Source organism: Marmota monax, unplaced genomic scaffold, assembly GCF_021218885.2.
Source record: "Marmota monax isolate L192 unplaced genomic scaffold, Marmota_monax_Labrador192_F-V1.1 WCK01_AAM20220418_F8-fsc00007, whole genome shotgun sequence".
Classification (NCBI taxonomy): domain Eukaryota; kingdom Metazoa; phylum Chordata; class Mammalia; order Rodentia; family Sciuridae; genus Marmota; species Marmota monax.
The window spans coordinates 13,651,219-13,675,836 of NW_026692781.1; the positions used below are offsets into that span (position 1 = coordinate 13,651,219).

At 35.3% G+C, this 24,618-nt stretch overlaps 1 protein-coding gene across 7 annotated transcripts in view; it reads right to left on the reverse strand.

Moving 5' to 3' along the window:
• Positions 1-24,618, reverse strand: part of Znf385b (zinc finger protein 385B) — a 373,746-nt gene that overhangs the window by 252,370 nt on the left and 96,758 nt on the right. Inside the window, exon 1 of one of the 7 annotated variants that reach the window (XM_058580297.1) lies at positions 18,223-18,894. The exons of 5 other annotated variants lie outside the window; for them this stretch is intronic. In XM_058580297.1, coding sequence (XP_058436280.1) covers positions 18,223-18,247 — 25 coding nt within the window. In that variant the 5' untranslated portion in view covers positions 18,248-18,894. Of the gene's footprint in view, positions 1-6,082; positions 8,535-18,222; positions 18,895-24,618 lie in introns of those variants that run through there. One more of the 7 variants, XM_046447605.2, reaches the window with a different exon arrangement.

Sequence of the window (24,618 nt, forward strand, 5' to 3'; positions counted from 1 at the left end):
ACAGGACACAAAAAATATAAAACAGCAATTGAAAATGAATGAACTACAGCTACCTATCAAAAAGTATGAATCTCAAAAACTTTTTTAATGGATGCGTATGTGGCAACAGGCTTAACACATTTAAAGACATGGATATATTTAGTGACAAACTCTAAAGTATAGCAAGGAAATAATCAACACACAATTGCAGATAGGAATTACTTCTGGAAACTAAGGAAAAACAGGGGGCATCTAAGGTAAGATTTTATTTTTGAGTCAGGTTTTAGTTACACAGGAATTTGACTTAGTTTTTCAAAACTATATGTTTTATATACTTTTTTATTTATATATGACAGCAGAATGCATTACAATTCTTATTACACATATACTCATATATTTTACATGTTAAAATAGCTCATTAATTAGGCTAAGGTTCTTTGCTTGGTTTCAACTGGGACCATAACAACAAAGTGGTAAAATCAAAGACTTCCAAATGTTATTATTCATAGCCCATGTAAAAACTAGTATATTCAAGTATTGCCAATTAGTATAATCTTGTTTCAGTGAAAATTAAAAGAAGCAATATAAAGTGATTAGAAAACTGCATGAAGTATCTATGATAATGTTGTCATTAAGAACAAAATATTGAACGGTACTGAAAGCACTGTTTAATACTTAAATTGAACTGGTTCTCAAAAAATATTTCATATATGTAAATCCTTCCAGAGACACTCTGTAATTTGTCCTGTTAAGAAAGAAACCTTATCAAATCTCTATTATACCTGTCAAAAAATGATTTCTATGGATTTACATAATAGAAAGCCATTCATACAGACTGATTCTGCACAATGTTTATAATGTTAGAAATCATATTTAGTGAACATTATTTAAACATAATTTTAGCTTAAGACTAGCAGACAAAGCTAATGCTAATACTTTGCAAAACAGAAATATTGAAATGGAAGCTATTTTTAAAAGGTCGACAATTATTTTGATCCTTTAAGCCAAATTCTAATAAATAACATTGTCTGGACTGTAAGCTAAGTGGGTAGGGAAAGAGGGAATGGATCTATCATACCCAATGCATAGACAGAGTCGTCACATATAAATAAGTCATTTTTACCAAAATTCTTAATTATAAGATTTTTGTAATTTAAAACATTAATAATTTTGCTATAAAATAATAGGCATATTTAATGGCCAACAAACATTGTGAAGCAAGTTCTAAATCTATGCCACTATTAGATACATATAAAATATTGGGGAATTTTCACAATACATATAAATAAATGAACATTGCAATGAATTAATGTCATTACTGAATGTCTGTAAGAAAGTATGTTACATTAAATTCACATGATTCATATTTAATTTCACCTATTGGATCAGGAACTACATAGACATATTTTTAAAAACCTCATTATGGTAAGAAAAGAGGATTGGGTGATTAAAGGTTCAGTGCACACTGTTCAATCAAATCATCTAAGTATTTATAAATTTCAACTAAAATAATTTCAACCTAGGAGTGTTGTCGATTTTTAGGGAAAAGTTTAGTAATAAATGAAATTAACATTTGAACTATGTATTACTGTGATGTGCTCTGTACAGTCAATAACAAAAGATTCAATTACCTTAAAAATTTTACCATACATGTATATATATGAATGTTTACATGCATGTGTTTGTGTTTATGCACACCTGCAAACACAGTTTCCCATTTCTTCTGAGAAATCCATACCTAAGATCATTTGGGGACACTTTTTTCTGAACACTAAATCAAGGTGTTGGTTTTTCACATTATATTTTTGTATGTAGTCCTAATGTTCTTTATTTTTATAGCTCTGATTGTCAGTTTCACACTGCTTTATAGTGTGAAATTGACAAAAAAATTGTGCAAAACCTACATGTGGTATCATAGAAATTTAGCAAAGAAATTACTATGTAAATTGTCTGAAAAAGGCTGAAAACATACTGAAATAGTGATAGCAATGACTATGTTCCAATTGATCAGCTTTTCAAAGAACCTCAGACTATTCTGAATGTATGGACCTTTATATATGCAAATTTTTTTTTTCCAAAAAATGATAGTAGGATAAGCTAGACAGTTTGACATTACTTTATAACCTTACAGGAAAAGATGCATAGCACTTTCACAATGAAATCTGAGAGCCATCTTTTCTGCTTATCTTACTTTTACATCTTTGTGAGTAAGGTTATCATCATTTCAAACTCTCCATAGCAATCTTCTCAACTTCCTTTACAAGTAGGAAATGCAGTTTAAAAAGGAGTGGTATGTTAGGATCACCTTTGGTATTTCCTTCATTATATATCTTGTCTATTCATTGCCCTAACAAACCAGTAATTATTCCTGGGATATCAGAAATAATAGATTGCTCCATGCCTCCTTTCATTTTTCTTGCTACATGACTTGCATTCTTCCATATCCTTTCTCTGTTTTCTTCTATCCCTCTTGTTATACTTTAGGCATGAATGTAATAGGACAGTTAAAAAAGCCTGGAGTCACATTTCTAACTCTTCAATTGCTGTGTGACTTAGGGGCAGTTACTCTCTGGTGTTGTTTTTTGTTTTTGTTTTTTGTTTGTTTGTTTGTTGTTGTTGTTCAATAGATATGTGGGTGTCAGTAAAAAAGTTTTTAAACATTAAATACAATTATACATTTATAAAGCACTTTAACATACAGGTTGATACATGGTAAGTTGTAATGGTGGTGGTTTAGTGTTTGTATGAAGTACCTAGTCACTCTAATGAACCTAATCAAGACTTTCTACATTATTTCAAGATGACAAAATCCAATTTCAATAACACAAAAATCACCAGAAAACTATGGGTTATTTTTGTTTGCTTAATATATGACTCAGGAGGAGAAGGAGAAATAGCAGGGTACAATATTATTAAAAATACTGCCCTTGTGCTTTACAACATAGACACTGTCTTACAAAACGTGCACAGCATGTCTATAAGTTTATAAAGCAAATATAATTTTCCTTATTTTTATGATGAAGAATAAATCACAGAGGTTTTAAATAAGTAGTCCAACTGGACACTGAGTGTATGTTAAGCCAGTTAACACAGAACAGCCATCTTGAAATATTATTCCTGTGGTCCAAGTAGAGTTCTGTGTGTCTTTTGTGGAACATTAAGTCTACAGTGCTCAGTTCAAATGATATAAACAAATATTCAACATTAAGAATAGATCAGAGCTTCCTTGAGAGATCATTTGGGTGAAACAGATGATACTTTATCAGATAATGTTTCAATTTCTGTGACTTTATTTTTTTTTAGTTCAAAGTGTGTGTGTGTGTGTGTGTGTGTGTAAATAGACTCAAACTTGAACTGTTCTATTTAAAATCTCTATCACTTATATCTTTCCAAAAAGCTATTTCTAAAAAAATGGACTTTGTTGTGTACAGAATTTTCAAAGGGAATGGTATTATCTAAGCAATGTTAGGATATTACAGCATAAACTACCTTATAAAATGGAACATTTGGAAAAAGTTCTATACAATGGAGAAAATAATATCTGAAAAGCATATGATAGAGTCAGTTTAAAATGACTACTTAGAGTCTTTTAAGGATTAACCATGAGAAACACCAATAATGCTCCACATCCCAAAACACATATCATCTACTTAAGCAAACTATAATCATACAGTCTTTCTGTTTAGATATGTTTTTACTTTTATAAGCTTAGAATTACATACAAAACAAGGATAAACTGGGAATCATATGATTTAAAATATACCCAATGAGCATGACCAAATAAAAGCTGATTTAAATAATCACCATGGAAAAACATCATGTCACACCTAAATTCTACGTATTTAAGCCATATGGAGCACATCAAAGCTACCATAAAGTGACTGAAAAGATTTATTTTTGACATTGGGGAAATCTTACTTGGGAGCAGATGCCCAGACTAGCTTGGAGGCAGTAGGTTTTCATTGGGTGACTAATCACATCACTGGGGCATCTTTGTGAAGTCTATAAAAAAGATATTTAGTAGTAAAATGCATGAATATTGATGATAACAAACAATATGGGCACTTCAAAATATCTCTGAAGAGCAACGCTATAAATGCCCTGATCTTAAATCAGATGCAACTCATTCCCATTCACAGAGAACAACTGCCCTTTCATCAGGTTTGACTCTTTCAGACAAAAATCAATGAGAAATTTGCCTGAATAAAATGTACATGATTAAACTGTTGGAGCAGAGTTAACTCAATAATAATCTCTCATTTAATCCTTCATATTCTTAGAGTCACTAATTCTGGAGAAAATAAAAATCATTACAAATTCTCTTCTGTCTCTCCTCTCCTCTTCTCTCTCCCCCCACCTCTCTCTCTTTAACTATGAATGCAGTCAACCTTGAAGAATCTTTGAGTGAAGAAGTACTTTACAAAATGAACTCATACAAAAAGTAACCTAGAATTTTCCTAGAATTTTCTGGCTTAAATTGTTCTTAATGGTAGTACCAAAAAAAAAAAAAAAAAGTAATCAAAATCATTCATTTTGAAGAAACAGACTCTAAAGTCAAGAAAATACAGTGGTTTATTCAAGGTCTCAGAGTCAGTGAGTGGCAACTTCAAACTGAGAACCTAGAAAACCCAACTCTCATCTGATATTCTTTATACCATACCAAGGACTTCTTTTTAGATGGAAGACACCTATCAGTATAAAAGATATGCCTTTGTGGATTCAAGGTCCTGAAAGTTTATCCTTTAGTCAGCTTTTTGTCACTGTGATCAAAAGACTGAAAATAACAATTTTAGGGGAAAAGTTTATTTGGTGCTCACGGTTTCAGAGGTCTCAGTCCATAGACAGCCAACTTCATAGCTCTGAGTCTAAGGTGAGGCAGAACATCATGGCGGAAGAGTGTGGAGGAGGAACGCAGCTCCTCCACATGGACATGGCAATCAGGAAGCAGAAAGAGCTCTGTTCACCAGGGACAAAATATAAATCCCAAAGGCACATCCTCAGTGACCTATTTCTTCTAGCCACACCCTATCTGCCTTCACTTACCGCCCAGTTAATTCATATCAGTGTATTAATGTACTGATTTGGTTAAGGTTCTCATTACCTAATCACATGGTTAACATTTTTTTGGCCCAAAATACAATAGCATTATCATAAATGTAAACATATTTTTTTAAAAAGTTTATTTTTAAATCTACAATTACCTGGACTTGGTATGTTATTCTTTATTGCCAAAGAACTGATATCATCAGGAATCCTTGATACTCACAAGCAAAAAACAGTACTCAATTGCTAGAGAGGACACCCACAAACTCTCACTTGGGAAGGCTTTGGCACAGAATAAAAACACTAAAGCACAAGTAATAGGAATCCATTTAAAAATATTCTTCAATAACCATGTCATTTATACATTTATAATTTTAAAGCCCAGTTAATGACTTCTTGATAAAAGATCAAGTCAGGAAGCTACTTAAAAATGTTACAAACTTGGGTAGCACAAGTGCATTCTAAAGTTTTCTGAAACCCCTCATCCAAAGTAACATCTTTTAAAAGACTCAAATAGTTTATGATTTAGAGCATCAAAGAACAGGTTAAATTCTTACAACATAGGAGAGTGGAAACATGACTTCAAGGAAAATCTATTTTACATAAAATATTTACACTGGAGTCCAAACTGAGTTAAAGAAAACTAATGAAAATATTCTTCTCTACTGAAAAATGGGGGAAATTAACTTTCCTTTTAGCTCAAGTTTCTTGAATATCCCAAAAGGAAATACTTAATTTTCTAGAACATGCTGAAAGAAACAGGTAAAAAGGCAACATGGCTAGAGCTGAATTAATCAAGCAAACATCACTGACAATCAACAGTGCTTTCCTGGTGATTAAACACAATTTGAGACAGCTGGAGGTGGACCCAAACTAGTTGGAGATTCCAAGGGAACAGAATCTTAGGAGTGCAAAATGCGTCTCAGAAATGGAATTTGCAAATAGATGCAAAGCTCTCAGCATTTTCAAGACTCCAAGGACAAAATCAGAGTAAAACCAAAAGGGTAAATCTTGCATTTTCAAGTTTCAAAATATATTATTTACTAGTACAGCTCCTTACCTGGTCTTGTTCTTGTTTTTCAGGTTGCATAGGCTTACGTGAAATACTCATTTTCTCCAAAATTTCTCAGTGTTCCCAGGACCCTAAGACTAACTACTAGCTTTCAGGAAGGTCAGAGATTGAATACTGGACTGTTCCAAGACTGGGATTGCCATAGGTGTTAATTCTAAATTGTTACATGAAAAAATATCTGGATTTTTGTTCAATCTAACACTTGAACTGGGAAAATTCTAAGACTGACCACACCCCTACTTAGAGTGCCCACACATTCCAGTATGAGGTAACACCAAGTTTATGTCTGAGTCCTGGCTTAATCATTAATAACTCTTAAAAGTGTCACATTTCAATGACAAATCACATGACCACCACCTTAAAGAAGTTTAAGTGGCTTCTTCCCTTATCCTCCCAGCCCTTTAGAAGACTTTCTTCAGTGTAATACAATGCTAGAAAAAGAGTTACATGTTGACCTCACCGTAATAGGTACATTCCAATGTATTCCTTGGGTTCTTAGGTCTTAACTCCCCTGTCCCTTTTCTTTACTATTTTCTATTACTAGTATAAATTTTGGGTCTTTTTATAAAAATCATGCATTATTCTTCTCTGAAATATTTCCCCTAGTGCTTAGCTAGCTCAGAACCACAGATCTAGCTTAAAATACGAAAACTAAAAGAAAGTCCTTTGAAATCACTAATTAACTAACAAATCAATCATTATAACTAAGTTCATTTGTAAATTGGGCACTGTTTCTATACTGATAAAAGAATTTAGGACAAAATTTATGCTTAATAAAGGTTTATGAATAATCATGTGAAAGAACGATTAGGAAAGGAATTAAGAAGTTAAGTGTGAAGTAACAGAAAAATTATTATGACATAAAAAGAAAGAGAGAGGATGGCCCAAAGAGAGAAGAGCAGCCTAAATCAAAAGTGTAATTAACCACGCTCCAGTTTCCCACAATGACCAGCTCATCCTTAGGCAACAGAACATATAAACTCAGTCTACTGAGACTGTTTTTTTTTTTTCTTTTCATTGCAAAACTGTAATTCAGATTTTATCAAGGAAATAACTAGTTAAAATAGATTAGGTTTTTAGAAATATGTATTTACTTGAAGGCATGATGTTTTTGAAATGATGTGCTTGAAAAACCTGTGATCAGATCTGGGTAACATTCTTCCCATTTTGTTCAAAAAGAGAATATCCAAGACTACCAACTTAGAAAGCTATACTTCTGCATTTATTTTTTTTTTCTCACAATTACTAAGTTTTCAAGCATTGTGCCAGGCTCTCTGACATTCGTAACTTCATTTGACCATTACTCCAACTCCTGAGGTACATTTTACATATGAGAAAACTCAGATGAGAGTTGTTAGGGAACTCTCCCACACAGCTGATAAGAGTTAGTCAGGGTTTGAAACTGGCTGCCAGATGCCAGATCACAAACTCTGCCACTGTGCTTTATCATCTCCTTCTCAACAGTTTATTCAATCAATCATTTCTGATTCTTCTTTCTAAGACCCCAGTTACCTGCCCCACAGAGTACAAACTCCTTTAACCAGTGATTCCCACACGTGGCTTTAGAAAAAAACCAGGGATTCTTAAAAACACCCAGGACAATAATTCTACCTTAATTGATCAGCATATGGTCTGAGGGTGAAACTGAGGGGCTGAGTGAACGTTTATTAGCATGCTCCAGGCTCTGGGTTCAATCTAAAGCACCTCAAAATTAAAAATAAATAACTGATCCCAGAGTGGAACCTGGGAATCAGTACTACTTTAAACTTTCCTATTGAATTGGGGGTGTTAGAATGCTTGCCCAGCACTAGGTTTCATCCCCAGATCCTAAAAAACAAAACAAAACAAAACAAAAACCTTCAACTGATTTTAATGGGAGGCCAGAAATGGGGAGACAATTGCAGAATGGTCCCCTAAACCTGCTGTGACTAGCTTTCCTGCTTTGCCATCACTGTTTCATGATGGTGTGTCTTAGCCTATCTTCTAGACATACCACCAACAGACCAGCATTTGGCACTATTCTTACACAAAGATAGAATGGCCATCAAAGGAAAGAAACTTGTTCTTCTGGATCAGGATCTTGCACAGATGTTCAGTCTTTGTGGCTTCGGGATTATATTCCCTATGCTGATGCTTGGACACCTCTCTGAACCTATGAAGACTGTCCGGCAGGGAAAGTCTTGGCTCTACATGGATTCAAAAACAAAAATTTTACCTTCAATCCTGAGTAGACAACACACAAATGCCAGCTATTATGTGTTGACCATAATAGGGAGAGGGTATATGGCTTGATGAAAACCCAACAGCATCACCTTCAAATGCAAAGAAAAGAATATTTTAAAGAGCAGCAGTCTAGTCAATTTAGACTAATTAGAAGGCAGAAAGAAATTGTCAGCTGATCATAATATTAATCAAACCATTTTACACTTCTGCAAACTGACAGTCAATTGAGATAAGCAAGGATTTTGAGCTTAGAAAACAAAGAGCTAAATTAACATTCAAACTCAGCATTAAACTCCTAGAAAGCAAAAGAACTCATGATAAAATGTCCATCATCTTGCCATGACTTTGTAATACAGTCCCAGAGGGAAGATCACCCAGTGTTATGAAACCCAATGTTATGAAACAGTGTGAAACTGGGTGATCTTCCCTTTGGGAATGTAGGATCTTGGGGGTTTTGCTACATGTAAGATCATCCCTTTGGGTTAATAAGATTTGTAGATATTTTGTGTAAAAAAAATCCCTCAGTATTATGAAACAGTGTTTTCTGTTTGACAAAGAACTAAATGTATGAGGTTAAAAAGCAAACTCATTGTGACAATGGTAAGCTCATACATGCTGTCATATTTGCAGATTTAAGGACTGCCTAAATAGTATTTTAATATGGTTTCAGTCTTTCTTCCTTTGGTTTTATATGGTGTAATTTATACTGAAGTACTTCTAAAGTTTTCATTTCATCATAAAGCTGAGGTTCCCTGAGGCCTGGTGGTTTACATGGGCACTCATGAATAAGGCAGGTGGGCGTATTTGATGGTAAGGACACTGTGCACAATCATGAATCCTTGAGGAGTATCTTTACAACAAACTCTGGAAGGTAAACATGCACCCTTAGGTGAGATACATTGTAGAGAGTCAGGGAACTCCTGCTCAGGACCTGACCAGATACTTTATTTTATTTATTTATTTTTATGTGGTGCCGAGGATGGAACCCAGGGCCTCGCACGTGCTAGGCAAGTACTCTATTGCTGAGCCACAGCCCGAGCCCAGTGCTACACGTTTTTACTAGACAACTTTTGATTATTTCACATTCCTTCCACTTTCCCTCCACTTCTTGCATCTTTCATATTCTTCTTTTATGTGGGTATATTTGTTATTCTCAAAACTATATGTATGCTAAAAATTCAAAAGTACCAAAGGGTATCATAGTTGAACATAAGCCTACTTCAAATAGTACAATGGATATATAGTTTAAAGCAATTCTTCTTTGAACTCAAACCCCTATGAAATAAATCCATACATTCTTTTTCTCTCCTCCCCTTCTCTCTGTTTTTTGTGTGTTCTGATACATATATATAGACATACACAATATATACACACACATATTAAATGTATAAGTTTATCTTTCTTTTACACTAACAACGTATGCTTTGTCCTGTTAAAAAGAGCTTGGTTTTTAAAATGCGCCTAACTTATTTCCTTTTTTCATTTTATAAGCATATTTCAATATGATAAAGAGAAAATAAATTCAATATTTGGGTCAGTAAGAACCACGATTGTGGCAATTATAGCTAATAATTAAAGGTTCTGATTAAAGGTGAATATATATATATATATATATATATATATATATATATATAAATATTCAGAATAACTTTTAAAAGGCTCCATCTTGTTTGATGCTTGTTTGGAGGGGAGTTTATAACACTGTATAAAAAATTTCTTTTAAAATAGCACATTTTTTCTTTATCAATTTTGCAGATATATTTTAGCTCTTGAGTTATCAAATCAAAGTACTACCTTTAGTTTCTTGTCCTTCCTCCTCCCCAACTCATAGAACCATTAATTTCTTAGTATATCAGGATTCATGTTACTCTTAGATTTGTTAGACCATGCTAGAGAAACTTGCCCTTTAGCACGAGATATGTCAAGGATAGTTAATTATGCTATACATGAAGTGCTTTCAGCAGTCAGGCAAAATAAAATGCAATATTAACATTAGCATCATTGACTAGTAGGGCTACTTCTTGAGCTCTGAATGATCAGTCCAGCCTTCTTTAAATACTATCTTCTGATCAACAGCAAAGTATAAAAGTCCATCCCTGCACTAAGGTCATCCATTCCCTTTACAGATTTTGCCTCTATTTCCAAACTTCATCTCATGGTTTATGGTCTCTACTGATAAACCCTTTTTCAAATGTGAATACCCTATCTGCACCAGACTAGGCAGGGGAAGCTGATGTGGTATCTGGCAACTGTTGAGCGGAGTTTGGGGTAAACGAGTCTAGGTTTGACTTACAGCTCTGCTGTCTTCATCAAGAGAGCACTTCAGTCATCTTTTTTTGAGGATGCTGATTTATTATCAATATAATAAGCAAATCTTACTTTCTCTACTTCTTAGGATTATGGTAAGGATCAAATGGAATAGCAGTTGGAAATGGAAGAATAATTAAAACCAGTAGGTTCCACAATCTTCCACTGAGAAACTCCCTCGCTTTCACTCCCACGCCCACTCTTCCAGGGGCCTCCACCCACCCCAAGCCTCACATACTATGCCATCCAACTTGGGTCTCTTGGGCTGCAGCCCCAGGGCTTCCATCAACATTGACCCTTTTTAGGTTTTAGCACTTACTACTTGATTTTAGAAGATAGTTAAAACAGGAGAAAGAATAATTTGCAAATAATAATAATGGGCTGCATTTATCAAGCCCTTACCACATGCCAAACCATAAAGTCATTATTTGGCAGCCCTATAGCTTTTGCTATGATAACTTTTGGTTATATATTCCTTCCATTTCCCCTTAGCTCATCTTGCAAAGACCTCTATATACATTATTTTCACTTATCTTTACAACAGATCCATGCAGCAGGGTCTATTTTTATCTATGCTTTACAGATAAGGAGACTGAGACTTGGAAAGTGCAGTAATTTGCCCCCAATCATGCAGCTTAGTTGTGGTGGAGCTGGACTTTGAATTTCTCAGAAACTGCTCCCATAACCATTCAGTTCCTAGATGCTGAACCCATGTGCTAAACAAGTGGTCACTAATGTATTACCTTTTGAATTTAACACGCTCATATAATTATAGATTGAGGTTGGAAGATCATCTACTTTAACCATCTACCCAACATTTAAATCTCCTTTAATCACATGTCTAAGTCGCAATCTGCCTTTTGTTTCAGTAACACCAATAAGAGATGTCCAGAGAAGGAATCCTATCATTTTCAGATGGTTCTATTGGGAAGTTCTTGATATTAAGCAAAAATCTTTCTTCATGAAAAACAGCAACAACAACAAAATGCTGATCTTAATTTTACCTGAGAGTATTATTGAAAAACTATAATTTACATGTTACATATAATAAAACTCCTTAGTAATCACTTCTTGAAAAAAATGCTTTACCTTGGCCATGCTGGTTACTCTCAAATGAAAGCACTTTTAAGGCCCTCTGCATTTTGCCCAAACTCCAGGCATGCTCTGCCCAGCTGACCAAATAGCAGGACCCCACCCTTCATTATTACAGATGAATATTACTCCTATGAATACCATCTAAGAGATCCTTTAAAGTCCTTCAAACCAGCAATTTAACTGACTCATCAGTGCCTTTCCAATTTAAAAAGAAAAAAAATTGGAAGATATTCAGTGATTGAAATTGGGATCATGAATTCACATTGGTATTCTGCCATAACAAACATACCACACAGCCAAATTTGACTGAAGTAAGTAGGAGGACATTGGAGATGGCATGGGGACTGGAGGAGAGGATTTAAGGTAAAGAGAGATTAGCATCTTTTCTCAAGGAGTATAGTTCAGATACCAGAAAGCACCACTAATATCATTTTAAACAATAAAACAAGTAATGCACAATACAGGAATATTTTGACTAGGCAAAAGTAAAAAAAACAGATTGATGAAAGGAGGCAGAAAATGCATTGGGGGATCCAGAGTAATTACAAAGGGGTGCATACTGTTAAAAGATATGAAAAATGGAAATAATTAATAATTTGTCCTCTACACAATAGATATTGAAAAATTCACTAGATTACGGAGGTGGGGGATTAATTCAAAGAAGATATGGTCTACCACACAGCCTTTATTGGGATGGTAGGGACCATCTGTTTCCAAAATTTAAGTTAATATTACCCACATTCAAATGACCAGTTTGGGCTAGAAACAGGTTTCCTAGTATGACATGTTACATGAGTGACAGAAACCTGAGGTAGCCTTAAAAGGGTCAAAAAGGTTAGGTTGCAAGGCTGGGGTTATAGCTCAGCAGTAGAGCACTTGCATTGCAGCTGTGAGGCACTGGGTTCAATCCTGAGCACCACATAAAAAGAAATAAAATAAATAAAGACATTGTGCCCATCTGAAAAAAATATTTTAAAAAAACTACATTGAAGAAATTACTCCAAGCATCTTAACTATATTATTCACTAATTACTTGCAAGGAATCAACATAGCATCTTATTGCAGTATGTATGTGGCTCATTTCTACTTTTTTCCCCCTCATTTTGAGAATCAGGTTATATACTTATGTACAGTCACTCTTATCAGGGATATTTACAAAAAATGAGGGCATGAGGAAAGAGGAGAGAAAGAAAGGCAGTGGAGAAACATGAGTGAGCCAAGAGTACTTCCCAGTGCAGCCTTGGGTGAGATGAGAGAACCAGCCTCTTCATTCTCTGCAGAGAGGTTGCACAATGTTAATATTCCAAGCCAGGATAGAATACTCTGCTGTGTTCTGGTGAGGTTAAAATTGAGGCAGCTCAGAGCTAGGAACAGGGTTCTGGTAAACAACTTTAGCATGTATACAAAGTTGTGTCAACAATTTAATAAAAACCCACCTATAAATATTTTTTGTTGTGTGAGGCACATAGTAGGCACATAAAAATTATCTTTATTTTATTCTGCTTTACTAATGAGTTGAACAATTAAAGGACTGCACACTTTTTTATGTCAAGTCTGCAAGTTTCTTTGCCTTCTCTCAGAAACCTATGGGGTGGCGAGTCAAAAACTGAGTCAAAAGCCAGAAAGTCGATGGACATTTAAATAAACACCAGATAGAGGGGCAGGGGAGTGGGCACTAGGAGAAAAACCTCTCATTATGCATCCGAACTGCAAGAAGACAAAATTAACTTTCAAACCTGCTTAGGGAAGAAAGTCCTGAAAATGTTCTAGCTGATAAAGGGTAACAATTAGAAATTAATTGTACAGTATTTTTTTTGGTCTAAAATGCCATTGATGGTTATTATTAATGTGTCATTCTTATCATTTTATTTTAGTAAATACAGGAGTCTTCATATACTTATTCAGGATTTCCACACCATCCATCATATTTTTATATACCATTTTAAGTTTCTCAAATGGTAACTCACCAAAGAGCATTGTTCAGGTATTAAACTGCAACAGTACAGTGTTTACAGGAATGTGAAGAAGCCTTATTTTTTTTATGGAATCAGTTTTAAGAACCATTACTGGAGACCCACATTCTTATTTGGAAATTAGAAATGGTTATCAGACTTGTACAGGACACCCAGTTCACACTTGAACTTCACCTAAACAATGAGTTATTTTTTTAATAGAAGTATATCCCAATATAAGCAATGTCCCAAATGTAATATGATTATACTACAATTAATTGTTTTAGCTAAAATTCAAGTTTAACTGGAAGTCCTATACAGTTTTATTTGCTAAATTTGGCAACCATGAAATGAGGTCTTCTCATTTAATTAATGAGGAGGAAAAGGAAGTTAATGAAAGGACTAAAAGATGGGAAATGAAGCTTTTGAGGTAAGAACCCATTCTCTCATTGAAGTATATTCACCTCAGCAATGTATCTGGAAACAAACCACAAACTTTGTAAAATTGTTCAAACTACTGACGTACACAATTGGGAAATTCCAAAGAATTTGGAGAGCACTTCAATTTTGCAATGACGTTTCCCATCTCAAACACGTTTACTACATCTGCTCTATTTCATAAGTAATTTTTTAAAAATTTTTTATTGTTGGTTGTTCAAAACATTACATAGTTCTTGATATATCATATTTCACACTTTGATTCAAGTGGGTTATGAACTCCCATTTTTACCCCGTATACAAATTGCAGAATCACATCAGTTACACATCCATTGATTTACATATTGCCATACTAGTGTCTGTTGTGTTCTGCTACCTTTCCTATCCTCTACTATCCCCCCTCCCCTCCCCTCCCCTCTTCTCTCTCTACCCCCTCTACTGTCATTCATTTCTCCCCCTTGTATTATTTTCCCCTTTCCCCTCACTTCCTCTTGTATGAAATTTTCTATAACCATGAGGGTCTCCTTCCATTTCCATGCAATTTCCCTTCTCTCTCCCTTTCCCTCCCACCTCTCATCCCAGTTTAATGTTAATCTTGTTCTCATGCTCTTCGTCCCTACTCTGTTCTTAGTTACACTCCTTATATCAAAGAAGACATTTGGCATTTGTTTTTTAGGGATTGGCTAGCTTCACTCAGCATAATCTGCTCTAATGCCATCCATTTCCCTGCAAATTCTATGATTTTGTCATTTTTTAATGCAGAGTAATACTCCATTGTGTATAAATGCCACATTTTTTTATCCATTCATCTATTGAAGGGCATCTAGGTTGGTTCCACAGTCTTGCTATTGTGAATTGTGCTGCTATGAACATCGATGTAGCAGTGTCCCTGTAGCATGCTCTTTTTAGGTCTTTAGGGAATAGACTGAGAAGGGGAATAGCTGGGTCAAATGGTGGTTCCATTTCCAGCTTTCCAAGAAATCTCCATACTGCTTTCCAAATTGGCTGCACCAATTTGCAGTCCCACCAGCAATGTACAAGTGTACCCTTTCCCCACATCCTCGCCAGCACTTGTTGTTTGACTTCATAATGGCTGCCAATCTTACTGGAGTGAGATGGTATCTTAGGGTGGTTTTGATTTGCATTTCTCTGACTGCTAGAGATGGTGAGCATTTCGGGTAAAGTGCAACTTACAATTACTGTCCCATGACATAAAAGTGAAAAGATGCAGGTAAGTTGCTGAAATTCTTGAGGTTCATGTTCTCATGACTGCCTAAATCCTACTTCTTATAAGAAAGAAAAATTGCTACTAAGATTTCAGGCAGATATGCCAAATTATCCCTTTTCTATGTTCTATGTAATATGACAAGTTTCACTATTCTAAGAGAATTCTGAAATTCTAAAACTTCTTTAAAGGTTTTCATTATTAAACACATTACATCATCATGAATTTCAAAGAGAAAATGTTGATGCCCTATAACCTTCTAATTCTCAACGACGGACCCAATTTTTTTCTTAGGCTTTGGGGAAGTGATAAATAGGAGATATTTTATTTGTAAGTTGAAATCCATAACAAAGTACCCCTGATAATCTGACAATGAATTGTGACATGACATGACATTCTCAAAAGAACCAAAGAAAAAAAAAATGTTGTGTAAATGGTGCTTTGTCCAAAACCAGAAAATCTTTTCCTAATTAAAAGAGCACATTCTAAAGTGTCCAATAATAACGCTTTTATTTGGAATTCATAATCATGCTCAACCACTTAACCTAGGCAAAGATCCAAGAATTAACACGAAGAAAATCATAAAATTCAGGATTTCAGAGGTGTTTTCAACTCCATTGTCAAGACCCCATCAGAGAAAAAGTGTACTAGCCTCATCCCACCATGTCTACTGACCCATCTACATATCCATTACCAACATTACCAACATACAGAGAATAAGCACAATAAAGAATACCTTCCGATGTATCTTGGTAATTTTGATCATCTCTCTTTCAAAATACATTATGATTCACAAGATGTTCAACAAGGGTTATTTTCTGATGGAAAGAAGAGGCTCAGGAAGGCCTTCTTACCACATTCGTAAGTGCATTACCTCTGTGAGCATTCCATAGAAACAAGTAAGATGAAGTCACTGCATGAAAGGGGATGTTTTTCAAGTGTTTAATGTATCTTCAGAATGCCTTACTTTGACTCACTCACCCAGCTCACAGCACAGACATGTGCAACCAAGTGGGAGTAGTTCGCATCAAAAGTAAAAGGTACAGAAGCCTTTCCCGCTCTGCAAGAGTGCTCTGGGATGTAGCAACAGACAAGCAGATGAGTAATGACGAACTGCACAATATGGTCAGCATGAGGAGAGTGACTTTCTACAAATGTATAGTAGAGATGAACAAATACTTCACATTTCAGAGCACAGCTAAATGACAACGCATGTTAGGGAAGGTCCATAGTGGTAGATGTCAACAACTTGAAACCTGTAGATCCTGGATGAAACAACATAAAGAACTCTGGAGAAATGACAAAACACCCAGAGAGTAGACTAGGCTGAAAGTCAGAGTCTCTTCTTGAGGGTCTAATTAGACTCTTCCCACCTCCCCACTTTTTTTTTTTTTAAATCTCACACAGACACCTTAGCAGAAACAATCAGCTTTGACAGAACACCGGAATCCCAGCAGTGAACCATAAATTGACCATTACCATAAAAAGAACTGCTAAATGAGAAACCATGTGCTCAGTATAAAACTAATTTCATGCTTTCAAAAGCACACAGTGGCTTCTAGCAAGATAGTGGCCCTGGGACTTGCCGAGACAGATTGGTGAACACAAATGGTTTGCTCCCGATGCGTCTGCTTAGTCAAGCTTTACATGTACTGGCAGCAAATGGGGTTCTCGAGTCTTCTGTCAAATACACACTTATCTATAACTTTAAAGCTGAAAGCTATAAAACAGCTGCCTCAAGTAAATTTAGCAGGAAAAACACATATACAAAAATGGGAGTTCATAACCCACTTGAATCAAAGTGTGAAATATGATATATCAAGAACTATGTAATGTTTTGAACAACCAACAATAAAAAAAAGAAAGAAAAAAAAACACATATACACACACCCCATGTACCATGTTAGCTTCCAATCAAATAAAAATAGATTCCTCTGCAGACCGAACACTTAATAAGCATAAAATGCTATCTGAATTCATCATCACCTTCACACTCCTTCCTTGTTTAGGAGCGACTTCTCATCATATAGAACTAGAGTTTAGCAGAGCCTAAGCAATTGACTCCATCTACCAAGAGGCTAACTTTGAGCTGCCCTTGTCTATTTGGCTTTCAGATAGCCTATACTCAAAATGCTACATCAGATCTTTCGGAGCATGATGATCATATTCAACATAATTTAACTTCCCCAGCTGAGCACTGGGGGAAGTTACACTTAAGTGATAAAACCTGATACATTTAAAATATCACATCTAATTAAAACATGCTTCAAGAGGAAATGCTGTTAATTCCCCGCCCCCCTCATTTGGCACACCATCACTAGAAACCAATTACAGTAGGTTGCCCACTGCATGACAGGTCATAACTTTTAATTATTAATAATGTCCAGCTCAACAAGGTGCCAACTCCAGTATGTAATCCATTTCTCTTACTTTCTTAGTTATCTCGTAAACATGACTTTGCTTCCTCCTATATATTTTTCATGTCAAAGATTCTACAAAGTACATTTAGTTTACAGCCTTTTTTTATACACCTGAAGCACATAATAACACTACTAATTGCCTACTTTCGGTAATGATAGCAAATTGCATAATATCACTGACTTGTTCTGAATGTTTAAAATGCAAGGGAAGTCACCTACTGGTAAGATGTCCTCGGCACACATCTTACAGTGCAGAAGGAAAAGGATGCTTATCACACCCATTTAAGGAGTAACTTCCCAATAACATTAAAGAATCAGATATTTGCTCTTCAATTTTCCCCTTTGGAAATGTCAGTACGACGTGATAAACACAACTGATGACTCCACAGGATTCAGCACAACATACGAAAGAATCTGTAACTGACAGCCCAAACCTCAGCATCCAAGTTTTAGAATAAAAATGCTCACCTCTGCTAGGAAGTCCACTCCACATCCTGCAGGGCTTTCACCAGCTTCCAGAGCAACCAAGTTGGATAAACAAAACTTCCAGGATGTGACCAGGGTAATGCACAGTGCTACAGGGACTTGGCTGCAGCCCTGATTATCCGTGTGACAGCACCACGTTATATCAGTGCCGCTCCAAACCTTCCCAGTTGCTGGCTTATTGCACTGCTCATTGAAAATCCTTCACACGCTGGCAACATTTTAGGGAAGGACAAGCACACTCTGAGTCATTTGTAAAGAAAGCAGAGCAATTTCAATTCTATATCTCCACGCGTGCTGAAACCAGAAGCACTGTCAACGCACAAGTCTGAGGTGGATTTATGCCGAGAAACAGGCAACCTAAGCCTTCATTATCAATGCATGAAATCAGCCACTGTGATCAAATTCAAGCAAACCACAAAAAGCATGTAATTATGAAAGGCTCCACAGATTAGCACCAAACCTTGTGGAATGAAGAATCATCTATCGAAATTGTGTAAATGTTAAAAATAGCCCTGGCTTTTCAACAATAAGCAGGATACAGAAAAGCAATCAGTAGTCTATATTATAAGGACTTATTATCAAGGTTGCAAAAACCAAAATAGCTATAGGTTCCTGGGACTTCTGTACTGACAAATGAAATCACTAGAAGCTACAACAATTATAACCAAAAAAAAAAAAAAAAATCCACAGATTTGGCACAGATGTCCATTAAAGAGCAAGTCAAATATCCTTTAACCCCTAAGTGCCTGTTTGTGGATTAAAATGATAATAAAAATGTGCAGGGCTCTGTTAACACCAGGGCAAAATACTATCCGTTTTACTCTAGGACAAGTTCTTAAACAATAAAGATTTAAATTTATTCTCTTTAAAGATTTTAACATGCCAAAGAGTATTTTCGACATCATAATCTTTGTTCATTATTTTAAGATAACCTATAGCTCATTAAAACCACATATCCCTGCTTCAGTCACCCCCAAATTGAAACCTTTACCTTTCAGCATCTTCTTCCTTCTGTTACTAAAATGTAAGATGCAAGAGTGGTTGACACAGTCTTAAAAAGGCACAAGGTAGCTACACCCCAGAAAGTATCAGCAGTGACTTGCGATCATAAAATGCAGAGCTTTGACATGTTCATGCAAAGCAAAAAGGACATAAAACACTTACCAAAAAGTCACCAAAAAAAAAAAAAAAGAAGAAAGAAAGAAATCCTTAGTAGGCAGTACTAAGAACACATTTAAAGGTCTGTTCAGATTTTTTAAATGGGCTTAGGTTCTCACTAAAATCAGGATCCAATAAAGGCAACGCTTCATCTGGGGATCCTCTGCAAGTGACTGGGTTCTCTTCTAGTAATACTATTCTCCCTTAGGGGACACATTTAGTACTGTCAATAGTCTAAGACATCTGTATAAAAATAAGCATATGCCAGAACACACATATACAGAACATGGCATTTAGGAGCAATATCAAATGTGGCACTCCCAGGGTTATCTTCACTATGTCCCTATCTGTAGAGTTGACTGACTGTAGAGTCCCCATCTGTAGGATTAGACACCCTTCCTCAGAGACAGATATGGACACACAGGAGTGGATACACAAATGCATATACAAGTGCACGTGTGTGCACATGTTCACATTCTACGTTCCATGTCAGTCTCTGCAATCACCTTTCCTCACTTGAGTTGTATTTATTTTGTGAAGCCCCTGGGGCAACACTTCAGTATATCATGAGAAATGACAGACATCATTGATTTCACAATTGCTCAGTCCCCTCCCTCTCAACTCTTCTTGTCTTAGAAAATACTTCATGTATGATTATGGGCTTATTATTATTATTATTATTATTATTATTATTATTATTACCACCACATGTGAAGTTCCCTAGTAATACAAGTTTGAAATGAAACCAATATTTTGATTATAGATCCTTAATTTTTTATCTTTAGTATCTGAAACATTACTGAATTTAAACATTTTCAGATGCATATACCATGAATTACATAACATCTCCAGTAGGGTCTGGGGCAACAACTGTGTAATCAGAAACATCAGCATTTCTGTAGCAAAACATGTGCATATTCATACTAGCTGGGAGAAATAAACACTATAATTAACCTCACATCAGTTCAGGTCAGGTTTTTTCATCAATATGAATTATAAAATCTTCTGGTTTTCAGAGCTTCTTGGATTTTAGGAGTTTTTGCAGGTAAAAGAATAAGGATGTGTAGAAATGTATATTTAAACATATAATGCTAAGAACCATGAAATGGTGCCTAAGCAGGTGTTCTCCTGCATGGGAAAGAGATTTTGGTGGGTAGCAATGCTTAGCAGGATGGGCAAAAAAATATAAGGGAAGGTGCTATTAAGACTGAGACATAACAATCATTTATTGATTGCCTACTTTATATCTACTGGCAAAAAATATATTTAACATACACAATTTTTGGCAACTTACCTTAATTCAAAAAAAATTAAAAGGAAGAATGCATTTTCAGAGTGAGGCATAAAACACTGGGTTTTCTTAACATTTTCTCATTGTACCCATAAGCAAAATACATAGAATATTAGACAAATATAACACTGTTAGAAACAAATAATAAGTTTTACCTTATAAGATAAATGTCCCTATTTTATTTGTGTGTGCTATGTACTTCTAGGTATGGGGATTCTTCAAAATCACTTGTAGAAATAAATAGCAATATTCATTATCATCAACATTCAAACTTTAATTTTAAAATCCATTTAAGAAAGAATGTTCCCAAAGAACATGAATATTATGTTGCATTTAATTGGAGTTTATTCTATGAATATATTTAATAAATACATTTTTTAATATTTATTTTTAGTTATAGGTGGACACAATATCTTTTTTATTTTTATATGGTGCTGAGGATTGAACCTGGTGCCTCACACATGGTAGGCGAGTGCTCTACCTATGAGCCACAACCCCAGCCCCAATAAATACATTTTTAAAGTAAGTATATCACAAAAACCTTAACAGACCAAAATATGGACTCTGGATGTTAGACCAAGGGCATTTAACATACTAATCAACTTCTGTGTTTTCTGATTGACCCTTGGGATCTAGATTGACCTGGGGAGAAGTCTTCCTATTTCCTGTATAAAGTTGAGTGGAATGTGTAGCTCTTGTCTTAGTATCTAGAATGTGATCACAATGTCATTTTCCTTGAGAAGAAGAAAACTGAATTTATCTGTTCTTTTTTGACAGTATAACACAATTTCGCAATTTATTTCTTTAGCAACCAAAATGGTACCCTGATGGTTCAAAGACGTTATTATAGTTTCTACAAGTAACTGACTCTCCAAGAGAGCAGGTATCATATCAGGATTAAAATCAAAATCCCCTGTACCTTTAACATCAAGTCCACATAATAACACATGAACATTCAACATCTATAGGCCAAGAGTTGCTGGATTTGCAAGGCAGGCTCATCAGAGGGCAAACGCTTGAGGTGGGTTGATATAACATGGATGTCATTAAACTCAGAACATAAAACATAAAACATCTAGCCCTCCCAGCTCCTTCAAACTTTTCATGTAACCAAAGGAAGGGCAAACATGATTCATGGTTGGCCCAAGAATTAGCTCCAGATAAACCACTCATGCCAAGAATGAACACAAACCCCATGGCGAGTTGTAACATTCATCAGGGATGCCTAATTTGGTGCAGCCTCCTTGGCTACGATGCTGAAAGTAGAGCATTTATGTGAAGAAAGTTGGTCAGTCAGGGCAACAACACATTCATTCCACAGTGGAAATAAATAATAAATTTTATGTTTCCATTTAACTGGTTACCAAAAGCTTTTCTCCCTAGAGAAAGATAACACTCCTATTCCAAGGAAACATCAAGATTTTAAGAATACCTTTGGTGATTTAAATCAATCACTCACCAAATTCTTTGCCATAACTTTTAAATTCAATTCGATCACTAAACAATGCCAATATTTAGTTTCCAAAATCTAAGGCATGATTCCTGATGTGAAGCTACCCCTATCTTTTGGTAAATATGATATACATAAATGTTCATAATCCAAAGCATTCTTTTTAAATTTATTTTTTAGTTACAGATGGATGCAATACCTTTATTTAATTTATTTATTTCTATGTGGTATTGAGGATCGAACCCAGTGCCTCACACATGCTAGGCAGGTGCTCTACCACTGAGCCACAACCCCAGCCCCCATTCCAGTGCATTCTTAAAGCACAAGACTATTCCTCACTCACTGAAAAAGGGTCAATCATTCCTTTTGACTCTCTCTTTTTTTTTAAATTCCATTCAAAGCCATTCATATATTGATCCCTTAGAGTTTTCAATTCTTAGTCAACATCCTTGTCTAACATTTTTTTTTAACCACATGTACAGAATAGGGAATTGTTTTACAATACCTTTTTCAGGTCTATTTCAGGAATTGTTCTGACACCATCCAAATGGCCAGGACTCTGTCTCAAAGTTAAAGCATTTTGGGGATCTGGAATTAAACTTGAGCATTCCTTCTATTTCTAAATTGCTCTATTCCCATTCACAAGGAACTTCAATCTCAATATGCTCTATAAAGACCTGGGTTTGAAGCTCAGTGGTAGAGAGCTTGTCTTGCATGTATGCGGCACTGGGTTTGATCCTCAGCACTACGTACATAAATAAAATAAAGGTATTGTGTCCATCGACAACTAAAAATTTTTTAAAATATGCTGTATAATACAAACCCCAACTAAATTCATTTAGGGGGAACGGAGGTGGGATACCTACTCTATCCTTTCTTGGAGGAACAGGGTCAGGATTTTCTATAATACTTGGAATCTAAACAGTATGGATTTTGGTTAAGTCAAAGAATTGGAAAAGTCCACTGATATTCCTTGCATCATCGCTGGGTCTAAATTACTACAAGTGACAATTCTTGGGCCCCCTCAACGGGAACTGAGATTTATGCTAAGAAAAACAGATGCCTTCCTTTCAAAGCCCAAGTTGATTATATTTTGACCATGATCTTTTCTCCTTTCAAGTTTATATTTTCGTGAAAAAATCACAGGACGTCATATGCATTCTACCCAGTATATAGAAAGTATAATAATTATTCTAAAAAAGGAGTTTTATACATTTATAATTAAGAAGCCTGTGGATAATAACATTTATTGTAAATAATGTAACCCACCTGCCTCACACTGAAATCACTCATCTAACAAACTTACTGGTAGAAACTTAATGTACTTCATCAACGATTTGTTATACTTTCACTCGGGCACTTGTATTTTGCAAAAATCAGATTTCTTGGTTGAATAAATGGCAAATTGAAAATGAAGGAAAAGCAAGCATTTAAATGTGTTTCTGGGATGCAAGTATAGCATGCACAAGGCTCTGGGTTTGATCGCTAGCACCATAAGAAACAAAAATGAATGAATGAATAAATGAATGAGTAAACTTTTTTCTATTATAAAAATAAAAGACATTATCATATTAATGGATACTAGCCCTATCTCTGCATCTACCACACAAATCGGCATCATTTAAAATTTATGTTCTTTCTTAATACCTTTTAAAATGGACTAAAATTTTTCCATACATGGGACAATATGTATATATTTAAGTAGTGACTTTTATTCCAGAACACTGGAGAAACACCTCTCCTATCCATCCCTATATATAAACACACTTTCTGTCTCCCTTATAGATTCTGTTTAATGCACAGAAGATGCTCTAAGCATCTGTCAAATGAGCATGTTCCAGTCCAGACATGCATGTCATACATACCCTCACCCTTTTGTAAGGTATTTCTTTGCTTCCATACCTATTAGTAAGTTCCACCAAAATGTTGAGGTGGAGATGAGGGAAAAAAAAAAAAAAAAATCTTACTTTCAGTAGACTTGTGGCACCATCTTGTGGTAGTTATGTAGCATTGCATCTTCAAGTTTAAAAAATTTTCGAAAATGGAAATGCATTCAAGGATAAATTTAACATTTTAAATATACATGAGATTCAGTGTGAAATTTTGAGTGGTGTGCTTAAAACTCCATACACAAGGGCTGAAGATGTAGCTCAGTGGTAGAGTATTCGACTAGCATGCACAAGGCCCTGGGTTCAATCCCCTACACCGTCAAAAAACAAAAAGCCAAAAAAATTCTCTCTTATACACACACATTTTAATGATTATAATATCAAAACTCTGACCCTAAAAGCTGTTTAATAGTAGTAACTATTTCTTGAATGTAGAATGAAGATCAGAGTCCATTAGGAGTTGGGGGGAAACAACAGAGGATCTGAAGGCATCAAAGAGAAGCACAGACCATGGCAGCCAAGAAAACAGCAGGACAGAAATGCTGCAACTGAAAAGAAAAACATCTTCTAATCTTGTTCTCCATTCCCAT